Source organism: Athene cunicularia (genome assembly GCF_003259725.1).
Source record: "Athene cunicularia isolate RWA chromosome 8 unlocalized genomic scaffold, athCun1 chr8_part1, whole genome shotgun sequence".
Lineage (NCBI taxonomy): Eukaryota > Metazoa > Chordata > Aves > Strigiformes > Strigidae > Athene > Athene cunicularia.
Genome location: NW_020799109.1, coordinates 5,714,868 through 5,726,921, shown reverse-complemented (window position 1 = coordinate 5,726,921; position 12,054 = coordinate 5,714,868). Strand labels below are relative to the sequence as shown.

The 12,054-nt window shown below is 45.5% G+C and overlaps 2 protein-coding genes across 2 annotated transcripts in view; one reads left to right on the top strand and one right to left on the bottom strand.

Moving 5' to 3' along the window:
* Position 1: 1 nt before the first annotated feature.
* Positions 2 to 2,659, top strand: PCSK9 (proprotein convertase subtilisin/kexin type 9; the record flags this gene model as incomplete). Its single annotated transcript, XM_026853868.1, has 7 exons — positions 2 to 46; positions 187 to 370; positions 659 to 829; positions 1,098 to 1,246; positions 1,339 to 1,504; positions 1,763 to 1,944; positions 2,226 to 2,659. Coding segments are annotated over 7 exons (1,113 nt in total), but the record flags the coding sequence as incomplete, so codon positions are not given.
* A 126-nt stretch (positions 2,660 to 2,785) lies between these two features.
* The window catches only part of USP24 (ubiquitin specific peptidase 24), a 53,260-nt gene continuing 43,991 nt past the window's right edge, over positions 2,786 to 12,054 (bottom strand). Inside the window, exons 60-68 of the mRNA XM_026853867.1 lie at positions 11,134 to 11,255; positions 10,515 to 10,628; positions 10,198 to 10,263; positions 9,872 to 9,938; positions 7,732 to 7,810; positions 7,032 to 7,107; positions 5,859 to 5,945; positions 5,417 to 5,527; positions 2,786 to 5,271 (exon numbers count right to left, since the gene is read on the bottom strand). Of these exons, the coding sequence (XP_026709668.1) occupies positions 5,209 to 5,271; positions 5,417 to 5,527; positions 5,859 to 5,945; positions 7,032 to 7,107; positions 7,732 to 7,810; positions 9,872 to 9,938; positions 10,198 to 10,263; positions 10,515 to 10,628; positions 11,134 to 11,255 (785 nt within the window). The 3' untranslated portion in view covers positions 2,786 to 5,208. The remainder of the gene's footprint in view (positions 5,272 to 5,416; positions 5,528 to 5,858; positions 5,946 to 7,031; positions 7,108 to 7,731; positions 7,811 to 9,871; positions 9,939 to 10,197; positions 10,264 to 10,514; positions 10,629 to 11,133; positions 11,256 to 12,054) is intronic.

Here is a 12,054-nt window from a genome sequence, read left to right as displayed (position 1 = left end):
CTACAAGGATGATGCCTGTCTCTACTCACCAGCATCTGAGCCGGAGGTATGGGCTGGGGGGGCTCCCTGAGGTCTGGAGGGGTGTGGGGACACACTACCACCTCCCCAGGCTCATCTGCTCCAGCACCAAGTCAGCTGAGCGGGCTGGGGCTGCGCCCACGTCCCTCTCCGTCACCTCCCTGGCAGGTCATCACTGTCGGTGCCACCAACAGTGAGGACCAACCCGCCTCCATCGGCACCCTGGGCACCAACTTTGGCCGCTGCGTGGACCTGTTTGCCCCGGGGGACGACATCATCGGTGCCTCCAGCGACTGCAGCACCTGCTTCACGGCGCAGAGTGGGACGTCGCAGGCGGCCGCGCACGTGGCAGGCGAGCTGGGCTCCGGGGTGGCAGGCAGGGCTGGGCCCCGCTTGCTGGTGCTGGGCATGTGTCGCTGCAGGCACAGGACATCAGGGCTACCTCTGCTGGGGACATTTTTCCGTGCCTCGGTGCCATGGTTGGTTTTGGTTTGTTTGGCTCATCGGGGTGCCGGAGCCTGCATCTGGGGCATGTGGATGATGGGCCGCAGCGATTCCTCTGGAGTCTCTCTGGAGTTGAGTTGTGGGTGGGTGCCCACATGGCTCCCGGTCCTCACCGCGGCTCCCTGGGCTCTCACAGGCATTGCCGCCATGCTGCTCAGCGCTGAGCCCCAGCTGAGCCTCGGCGAGCTCCGGCAGCGCCTCCTGCACTTCGCCACCAAGAACGCCATGGACATGGCGTGGTTCCCCGAGGAGCAGCGGCTCCAGACGCCCAACAGCGTGGCCGGGCTGCCGGCCCAGCTGGACTCAGGTAAACACCTCAGCCGCCTGCGGGGTGCCCACAGAGCTCTGCCCTTACTGGGGAAAGAGGTGTTTGGGTGGGAGCACTGCGTGTCGGCAGGGCATCCTCCTCCCCGCTGAGCTGTGCCGGGGAATGGCTGAGCCCGAGCGTGGTTGTTGGCACGCAGAGGGTAGCGGGGAGACCTGCCAGCCCTGGCTGGCAGCCCAGTCCGTGCCGTGGGCTCTGGGTGCTGCTGTGGGTGTCCGCCCCACCGCTGACACCACCCGCCCCGTTGCAGACGAGCAGCTGTACTGCCGCACGGTGTGGTCGGCGCGCTCTGGGCTCACCCGGCACGCCACCGCCGTGGCTCGCTGCGCCGGCACCGAGGAGATGCTCAGCTGCTCCAGCTTCTCCCACAGCGGCAGGCGGCTGGGGGAGCACATGGAGGTGAGCAGAGCATGCCGGGGCACAAGTACTGCCCCTGGGGTGTCCCCAAGCCCCCGAGCACCCCCGGTGATGCTGTGCTGCCCCGGCTGCAGGACAAGGACGGGCGGAAGCAGTGCGTGGCCCACAACGCTTTCCGGGGCCGCGGTGTCTACGCCATCGCCAGATGCTGCACGTGGCCCAGGGCCGAGTGCCAGATCAACGGCAGCTCCCCGGTGGCCGAGGGAGCCGGCTGCTCCCCACGAGACCACGTGCTGACTGGTAACACCCAACACGGCGGGTTACAGAGCCTTGAGCCAACACCCTGATGGCCAAGGTTGTTTCTTCCAGAAAAACTCTGGGACCTGGGGATAAAAGGGTGGGTGTGAGTGCTGGGGTGACAGGGGAAGGGGACAGGCTGCGTGCATGGCAGCAGGGAAGGCTCAGGGCCCAGCAGGGACATCCCTTAGTGCCTCTGTGTGTGCGTGCTGGGATGATGCTGTGGCTGCCCCATGCTGACAGCCCCTCTCCCCTCGGCAGGGTGCAGTTTCCACTCCCCCGGCACGGCGCTGGGTGACGGTGGCAGAGCCATCACGGGGCCAGGGAGCAGGCCCAGCCGCTGCGCTGGCAGGACGGAGGTGATGGCACATGCCATGTGCTGTCCCGCCGCCGGCATCGAGTGCCGGGTGAAGGAACACACGTCCCTGGGCTCCGCGGAGAAGGTATGGACAGTCCACACTCCTCTGCCACGGTGCTGTCCTGGCCTCTGCTTGTCCCTCTGCCACCCTGATGGGGTTTGGGTTGGCTTTGGCATCTCACTGCAGCCACCCCAACCCCAGCCTTCACTGGTGTCCCCAGCTGCTCACCTATAATGGGGCACCCGCCCTGGCTGGTGTCCAGCAGCTCAGTGTGACACCGGCCACATCGCCCTGGGGACCCTCGGGGAGGGGCAGACCCCTGCCTTTTGCTTCCCCGTGGAGGGTTAACCTCTTCCCCCCATTAGGTGACGGTGTCCTGTGACGAGGGCTGGACGCTGACGGGCTGTAACGCCCATTCCCCGAGCCCCAGCACCATGGGAGCCTACGCCGTGGAGGATACGTGCGTGGCAGCCAGCCTCCCGGGCAGCAGCAGAGGGGTGAGCAGGGGGATACACCGGCACCGCGGCACTGCTGCGGCTCCAGCTTTCAGCACCTCGCACCAACGGAAAAGGCAGTATTAATTACAGTCCAGATCGCCTGCAAATCTGACACACAAAAGCCGGCCTAATCCCTGACTGCAAGCGTAGCCAGGGTAGATCATTCTGCTAAGAAGGTCAGAAGAAACTGCCCACAGATACAGATCTGACAGTGCCCCGGCACACGCCCCGGTGTAAGCGTGTACAGCAGCACAGCCACGGGGGCAGGCAGCTGCTTCATTTACAATGGACAGGAGCCAAAACGGCAATCAGGGCAACCTCTCGGAGCTTATCACCTGCAGGACTGGCCTAAGAAGTTTCAAGATAAGAGGATCAACAAGACAACAGCGTAGCAGTGTATGCGCACTCTAAAGATTACACTAGTTTTCTGTGAAAGGAATAACTTTATTCCATTGACCAGGAATCCCAAGACTGTTCAAGACTGCCTATTTTTCCAGTGCCAAATGTCTACGTATTAATCGGACAGTATCTCCCCGAATGCTCACAGGCAGGCTGCGGCTGATCCTCACTGAACATTTTGTAAGCTGTATAAAAACATTTTCATCCAAAAAGATCGGCAGTAAAAATTACAACATAGAAATGCATCACAATTTACACAAAAACTAGTTTTGTTGAACTCTATTTTCCAAAAAATAATCTTCAGCAGGTTCAAATGACAGCAGCTGGAAACAAAAATAATTGACCAAGTATCATCTTATTGCAAATTATAACCATTGACTTTGTACAAGCGTGAGCAGAACCGTGAAAAAGTTTGTATTGGTTTCAAGTATACAGTGGTGATGAGTGATCCCGACGCAATTCTCTTATCAACGCTTCTCTGGGCCTGCGGTAATCGAGGACGTTGTTTCCATAGGAAATAACAGGAACCTGAAGTGACAAGTGGTGCCAACCCATAGGAACATTACCAGCTTCTTCCGTCACCATCACCGCTGTGTACTGACTTCTTGTGATGATTTTATGACCCATCAACAAAGTATTAGGGGTGGGGGAAGGAAGAAGGGGTATCCGTAAGAAATGGTTTATTCAAAATTAATTTAAAACATCACATTTAAAATGTCCCAGCACATTATCAGAAACATTTATAAAATGCTAACTCTGCCATGTGTCTATGAAGACATTGTTTGGAAAAGAAAGTGAGAGATTCACTACAATGCCACCCTTTACTTCTTCGCAGGCGCAATTTACGACAACGGCTCTCTTAACCCGCAATAAGTTATAAAGCTGTACAGCTGAAATCAGATTGGATGTTTACTTCCAACAGTGAAATGACTGATTAATTTCAATATTAGTGCACAACAGTGAAAAGCTGTCTGCTGCTTCTTGTTTCGGCAACAGTATGTAAAAAGAAAAAAAAGGCACTTTTTGGCTGGTTGTGCCTTTAACTTGGCAAATTTATCTATTCTGGAGGTACCCAGGCACTCCTTAAGATGTCCCCCATTTCTGTGCATGTTTGTTTTTATAATTTTTTTTTTTTTTAAAGTAAGGCAGAATCCATAAATAAAGGCAAAAAGCAGTGCAGAAAACGTGACAAACGCAAAATGTACCAAAGATGAGGAGTTAGTTGGCACAAAAGAAGCTAGTATCCGGAGCCAGAAATCACTGAACTGCACTTGACATGGAAAACAAAACTGTGCTCAAATCATCCCAACTGGTTTCCAGTTGTTTACGAGCAAATCAAAAGAGCTGTGATATTTTAAACGTTGCCTGGTCAAGTGAAAATACAAACAAAGCCAAATCATTCTTTTCCCATGTTAAAATTGCTATAAAATCTGCACAACAGTGTCCCCAACTCACTTCAGAAATTATTCATCATATACAACCAATACCAACTTTCTCAGTAATTTCAAAGCATAAGCAAGTGATTGCAGATCACATGATTGAGACTACGTTTTATTCAATATGTCTCCAAAGGTTAAAAAAATTTAATGAGTAAAACTGCAACAGAATTCCATCTTAAAGTGCTTTTTTCTTTTAACTACTCATTAACTTTTTTTTTTTTAAAATTCCACCAACATCCTTTAATAATGAAAACTTGCATACCTAGAGAACAAAGCTTTTCTTTTATTGCCCTTCCCAACTGTCTGTGGTTTTTGGAAGGGTACCAGAGAAGACAACCCGTTCCAGAGCTCCTTGACCAAACCATTCTGTAAGGGATCACCCCCCTTACAGAGCAAACTTGCTGATCCTTCTCATAAAGAGCTTTACAAATTAGCAGGGAGACATATTAAATACAGAAGTCCTTATGTAAACCCATTCTTTAACTAATATTTTACAATGAAATGTAAGTCATCACACATCTTTACAGAAATTTGAATATTCCTATTCAATATTATCAGAAAGATTAAAAATTTGCCCTCCATACATAAGGGCAGTCTGTTTCTTTTTCCTGTATAAAAACCAAAAGAATTTTTTTGCAGCATCACAGAAAAGCAACAGTTTTACATTCACTCATTTAATGTTCACATAAAAATTCAACCACTAGCGTTTGTGTGTATTTGATAAAATCTTCTTGACAAACTGTTTTCGGTGTCTGGACTGTCATAAGCTACTGCAGGTGAAGATGCAGTTTTCTAGAGTATTTATTGATCTGAAGCCTTTGTGGCTAAAAAAACGCTTTTAGCTTTCAGGGAAGCAACCTCCTCCAGCACTGGGAAGCAACCTCCTCCAATCCTATAAAGCCAACTTCTCTTCCAGACTCTTCTAATGGCAAAAGCAACGGGACTCCGGTTTCAGTAGGTACCAGGCATTAAATGTTCGAGTTGATCTGTTCTTGTGTTCATAGGTATCTCCTCTAAGGGTCAACATCATCAAGGTCACTTTTAGGCTCACCGATCATCATAGGAGACTCTGAGCCCTTTCAATACACACAAGGGATGGAGAGAGAAAGATATGGCACGTTACTTTTGTAAGGCCCAATTACTGTGTCTACATTCCGTGGTTCTGACCCGAGCCCCAGAAGCAACGCAACAGAAGAGAAAATGCCCTTAATTTACAGTTACCTGCTGCAGGTGTCTGTCTCCATTCTCGTTGGCTGGACTACTTTCTGAGCCGTTACTGCTTCCAGACTGATCTTTCTCGTTCAGCAAGGCTGTGGCATAGGCCAGCGTGTCCTGAGTTGGAAACAGTCCAAGAGAGCGTCAGGGACCATGGTGATACCTTATTTCTTTCTTTTTTTTTTTTTTTTTTTTTTTAAAAGTTGATTCTGAAACAATATAGCTGCTGTAGTGACACAGCTGAGTCATCGCAGGTAATTGTGAGGTACTGACTAATATCATTCAAAGGTTAGTTTTTTTAGGAATAACCACAGTGCCTAGGCTTCTAAAGGAAGACTGGTCTTAAATGCACTGAAATATACTAAGGTTGCCAGAACTCAAGGTGCTAACTGAAAACCAAAAAGAGAATAAACCAAGTTTAACATTCTCTCCCAAGACTGACACATACCTGTGCTGAAATAGTGCGCTGGAAGGTTTTTGCAGTTGATGTTTCATTGGACACGTTACTCTGTGGAGCCCAATAATGTTCAGACATCTGCATAAAAAGCCAAGAAAGCCATGAAATACCCATACAAGCTTTACATGTGTGAAGTCTCATCCACCTGTGATAGTAGGTGAATTAACAAGTCTGGAACAAGCTTCCTGAACCCTTCGGCAACGAGCTGGAGATCAGGGGCATAGACAAGCACGTGCTCTTAACGCAGTCAAATAAGTCATTGTCCTTCAGCTGAAAGCTAGCAACCAACTCCCTTTACTTGGTAACTGTGTGCAAACTACTGGGTGCCAGCTGAAGAGTGGTGGATTCAGGGTTTACATGACCCAGTACAAAGTAAATGCAAGTACGGCAGGACTATCCAGACCTGTCAGTTTGCTGCGTTTCAAGGGGAGAGCGGCAACAAGTTGTGCCAGCTGCACTGCAAGCATCCCACTAATTCCACTTCTAGTTCTGTACTCAACACTGGTTTATACATCTGACATCTGCCTGGCAGCAGCTGTCAGGACAGAAAGGCAGCCTGGAGCTGGGATACTGTCACATTGTACACACAGTGCTGGGAGACCAAGCACGGCCCTGCTTGCCTGTGGGCCAACCTGGGCCAATTCTGCTGAGCTTTAAGTTTCTTGGGTGTTTATTAAAGATGTGTTGGCCAACCTACTGTAAGTTTAGAGGGAAGAACAAGAACTACACGTGTGGGAGGAAAAAGCTGTATCTGTCAACAGCTACGTTTGGTGCAAAGCTGCAATGGTTCTGTAAGGACTGCACTCATTTACGCACTCTCTCGCATCAACACACAGGCAAAGGAAAACTGCTTTTTTAAAAAAGTGGAAACCTTCTAACATGAATACAGCGGCACTGAAAGCTTCCCATATGGCACGGAATAATCATTACAACCATTCACACTTAGTTTTATTCACTGTTCACGCATCTATGCCTGAAACACGTGGGGGCCCACTGAAGTTCTCGCATGCATCAGATTTAGCTGTATCCAAACTGTCCTCGTAAAAAACAAAACAGCTCATATTTTGGTTTTAGTCATCTCAGAAAGGCATACAGAGATGAAAGTTCTGTAAGCCTCACTGTAAACAAAGTGACAGTTTCTCCATGAGGTTACAACCAAATTACCTTTTTCTGTAGCCACTGCACAGCCCAACTCCAGTGGTGGGAATTCTCCTTGAAATAATCTTTTGCAGTAGGGCACCTTGGGGATGTGGAAAAGGGAAGTGGTATAAATTTAATGACATTGTTGCTGAAGAATTTGATTTAACTGATGAAACATTGGTTCTGGCATTGTGGCAAACAAAAAAAAAAATAATCAGAAGACCTCTCTCTTTGCACTGCTGACCTCTGTATGCAGTTATCACTGCAAGCTCGGACTTAAACTGTCCAGTCCTGGTATTAGCTGAATTAGCAAAAGCAATAATGTCTAGTAGAGTTTACACAAAGTAGTCTACTACACAGATTCATGTTTCAGAACTAAGTTTTATTGGGGCATATACCAAGTTTTAAACAGAGAGATTTTAGGAACTGTAATATTTCAAAGATCTGGGAAAGCTTCCTTATGTTTATCTTGGTCTTCACACTAGGCTCCTGCTCTACAGGATGTAGCTGACCGTTGTCTTTATAAACAGCAATCATCTGTTGTTATCTGAGAAATCCATCTCAAGTACTAATCAGTAAAGATGTCACTTCAAGACCTTTGAGCACCACTTATATCACAGTAACAAAAGATAAAACTGATCAAAAGTAGAAAGAGTAGCAGCCTTGAGTCACAGAGGTGCCTAAGGTAGGGATGAGGTTAAACTCTGAAACCTGTATTACTCACTTCTGAGCCAAAGTAACAAGGAACTTGACACACTGGTAACAACGGCTGCTGTCCACATGGTTGCTGTGGTGCATCAAGGCTGTGGGGAGCAACACAGGGATTCAAAAACACAACTCAGATTTCTGTGTACCAGCCAGTCTGAAAACATACCGAAGACGAAGCTAAAATTTTAACTTAGCTGACAGAAGTTATTTCCACAGATGTTAGCATGAGTATTTGTGTTAAAACACACTGCTGTATTGCTGGCAGTTTTAAATACTTCCACATCTCTATTGGATTAAAAATAGATCAAAGTGAAAATGCAGTAATTCTTTCAAATGTGGTACCTGAATTTTAAACAGTCCTCTCCTAATGCAGTTATTCTTCCCCTATAATCCATTCTATGTTAGATAATCTCTATGGTTACATCTATCCGAAGGGAAAAAATATTTGTCTGAAACTCCCTTAAATGGACTAGATCACCAGCTTCCACCTGGATCAAAATTAAAGCTAGAACAATGTTTAAATTCTTCACACAAACAAGCATAGCAGAATTCAACAGCCATGATACTCTTCTATGGGAGACCTGGGCAAAACCCAGGCCACTCCTACCAGGAAGTTTTCTACACCGTGAATTCCCTCATTTTTTAATAAAATTCTTTGACTAAGGAGAAACACAAAGATTTCCACGGAGCTGCCACAACCAGATTTGCTACTCAAAAGGTGCTCTGTCCATAGCAGTCAGCGAAGAACACGGTAGTGAAACCTCTAAAAGTTGGCAAATAATTGCTAGGGAACTGTAAATTGCGTTTTTCTACTGTCGAAGTACAGCAGATGATTAAAATTACAGCACTGGTGCACTGCAAACTATGCAGAAATACCCTACTGAGGAACCACTGAAAACTATTACTTCCTCATTTCCTTTCTTGAAGTAAAACTAGCCAATGTGACAGATAGGTAATGGTCCATGGGCAGTGAGACTGGATGCTGTTCAGTTCTGTTGTAACAAACTCCAAAGTAAAACTACAATTTTCACTCCCAAAGCTCACAGGAAACCTTGAAACCTTCAACATAAAAATCCAATTGAGTAATTGCACCTCTCCTCCATAGAGGAAAAAAGATCATATACTGCCCAAGTTACAGAATTGGTCTAGGTGGGACCTGTTTACTCAGAAATAAAATAACCACTTAGCTACTGCTGCATATTATCTCCTCTTCTATCAGTTATACAGGGAAACTACTAAACAGAAGAGCACTGAAGTATAAAACAAAAAGAACAAAGCTAAAAATTCCTTCTGACTAAAACAGAATCCAAAATAACTTAACGTGAAAGCCACAATCTGAAGCAGCTCCTCAGCCAAACAGCTATGAAAGAGATGCTCAAGCTGCACTAAGTCATCAGAGGTGCCCTTTGAGCACCATGTGGCCACCCCACATTTCTCTTGCACACAAAGCCTCTTCTCCTGATTCACATGAACCAAGCTCTCATCAGTGCTGGGAATTTTCTGTTGCTTTTGAATGCTTTAGTAAAGTCTCTGTATCAAATGAAGAGACAAGACTTTGTACGAGCAGCAACAAATGGGAGCCACCTGTCAGATTATGAGGCTATCCTGTAGTTAGTAGTATTTGCATCCTTCCATGCTGAAACACTTTCTTTTTATGTTAATTAGGACACTGACAAAACTAAAAACTTGGCAATTTCAAGACAGGTAGGAAATAAAAATTATTTTTTAAGGTTGCAGGATTCACAAAGCTACTCTGTTATGTTAATCCAAGGTACTTTCCCCTTCCCTGCACTATGTATACACCCTGACCTGCTGCTTATTTAAAAAAAGGTCTCTTCCCAACCCCTTGGTTAAGGTTAATGTCAGTTTTTAAGTGCATAAGTATCACTCTTCTCTGGGTTCACTGATTGCTGTTGTGAGAGAAAATTTTTCCCCGTTGAATTCCTTTCCAGTTTGTCATTACTATAATATTCTAATGCTTATTTTGGATTTTCTTAGAGTGTTTTTAGGATAGTGGTGGCTAAATCAAACGTGTCGAGTTGTTTTCCCTGAGAAGTAAAACAGTTTAGAAGGATTAGAAACTAGGAGATGATATGAACCATCATCACCATAAGGGTCAGTAGGAGACAGAGTCATTCACCCACTGGCTTACTTGCCTATTAATCCATTTTCAGTTTCAAAGGCAAATTTGATGCGCTCTACTTGTAATGGGTCTTCAATAACCTGTTAGGAAAGAAAAAGATCCATATAAGTAAGTTGTGTGTGATACCTGTATCTATTCTACACAATAGCTTTAACCACCTCAACATGAAAAATAAAACCTATGAAGTTGCATGTATCACTGGATTATCAAGACAGTAATTTAAAAAGTGATAAAAACTCCAAACTGAAAGATTAAAAGATATGTTGATGTTGAAATTACCAGTGCAGTCCTGACTTTTGTCATTATGCATCTATACAAATTCTATCCTGTACCACCTACCAGTATCTCATGGAGTAACTGGAATATATTTTTCAGTTCATGAGGTGGAGCAGTTTCCAGCTGAGTCTGTATGTAAGAAATACAAAGTTACTTAGACAGCAAAATATGTTGATGCAAAGAACTTGTACAAGACAGCTTTACACGTTTTTGAAAATTTGTTGGTTTAAATAGTAAAAGCCTAAAAAAACCCCCCCAAACCCAACAAACCATACTGATTGTTGTGCAGATCCCAGACCCAGTATAACCCACAAGACACAGTATGACCAAAGCCTAGAAGAAACACTTACGCAAAAAGCTTATCTTGATTATCTCCCTACCTTGATGAAGTGTAGCACAGTAAAGGAAAAGTGCTCATTACAGAAGCAGCAGTACACCACCATCTCAATGAGAACCGACAGAGATCCGGTTAGCTCTCGTAACGCATACATCACCTAATGGGGAAGTGCAAACCATTTCAGGCACAGCCACACAATTATTTTTAAGTAAGTTTGTAATTGAATGTTAAGTCTTTTTCAGGAAGGATGAAGCTTTTTCTCCCAGCACCTGCATGGCCCAGCGAGCTGAACCCCTGGCCTCACAGCCCCCTCATTCAGCTCCTGCTGCCCACCTCCAAGGGTCTGGGCAAGCATGATCCATCACGTCAGAGCAATCCAAGTTAGCAGCTCCAGCTAACATGGTCACTGTCTGCATGGGCACTTGCAAAATGTGGTCAGCTGCCTTTGCTAACTTCTTCAAACCAGACCCCTAAGCTATACTAGAATAAGAAGGGGCCAAGAAGAAACCAAAGGTGCCGCCTTCTTTAGGTTCAAAATCATAACCACATACTCCCCTGCTGGTTGCTTTTTAATATTCAGTGGGTTTCATGTAAGGATACTTCAAATAAATCACATCAGAGCAGCTTTCAGGTTGAGGCAGGGCAGAATTGAGAACAGATACCTCCATTAAGTAGGGTTTTCCTTCAGACAGGAATAACAAGGCTTCCACTTCTTCATGGAGTGTCAAAAGTGGACCTGAAGTGGTGATGCTTAGAGGTGGACGCTGCTTAAAGAGACCAGGAGCTATAATAGCAAATACAAAAACAATCCACTAAGAAATTAGTTTGTTCCATACACCTTGAAGACACTGCTGCTCATTTGGCACCATGTAATCTCCAACACCACTTATCTCAACTAGCTTATAGCTTGTATGGTACCACTCCAAGTAACAATCTCTTGTACACTGCGTTGTTTACTTTAGTGACAACAAAGGCAAACAAACTGCAAGAAGGTCAAAGCAAAATGCTCATATTTACTATCAGTATTCTGGGCTTTAGTTTCATTCCCAATCACTGTTGCACATTTATCATACTCATCTCATTATCATCATATCATTCTTCTTTTACTTTATGATTTCTGACTCCCTCCAACTCCAGAAACTTTTAACCCTAGACAGAAATCAAGTTATTCTTTTAAAAAGACAACTTTAAATTCATCCCTCAGGAAACTCAGGATGTCAACTCATTCCTTTATTATCTTTATTTGGATACTTCTGCCTCTCGTAAGAAACATCTAGCAGAGTGTTTAATTGCTTGTTATTCAGTAGTTCAGTCTAAATACTCCTCCCTTCAGATAAGCAAAACACATAACAAATCTAAGCAAAATACAGCCTGTTAGGCTATGAGTCTGTTCCAGGCAACAGTGGCACAGCTTGATTCACTCACGTGAGGAAAGACCTTTCAGCCATACGGGTAAGGGGGGAAGGCACAATAATGTTAATATCAATGTTCCACCCCCCCATCTCTGTGAGTGCCTGTAATACCATGCCAAAGCCTCTCAGTACATTTACAGCAAAATAAAAGAATAACCAAACATATGCTAA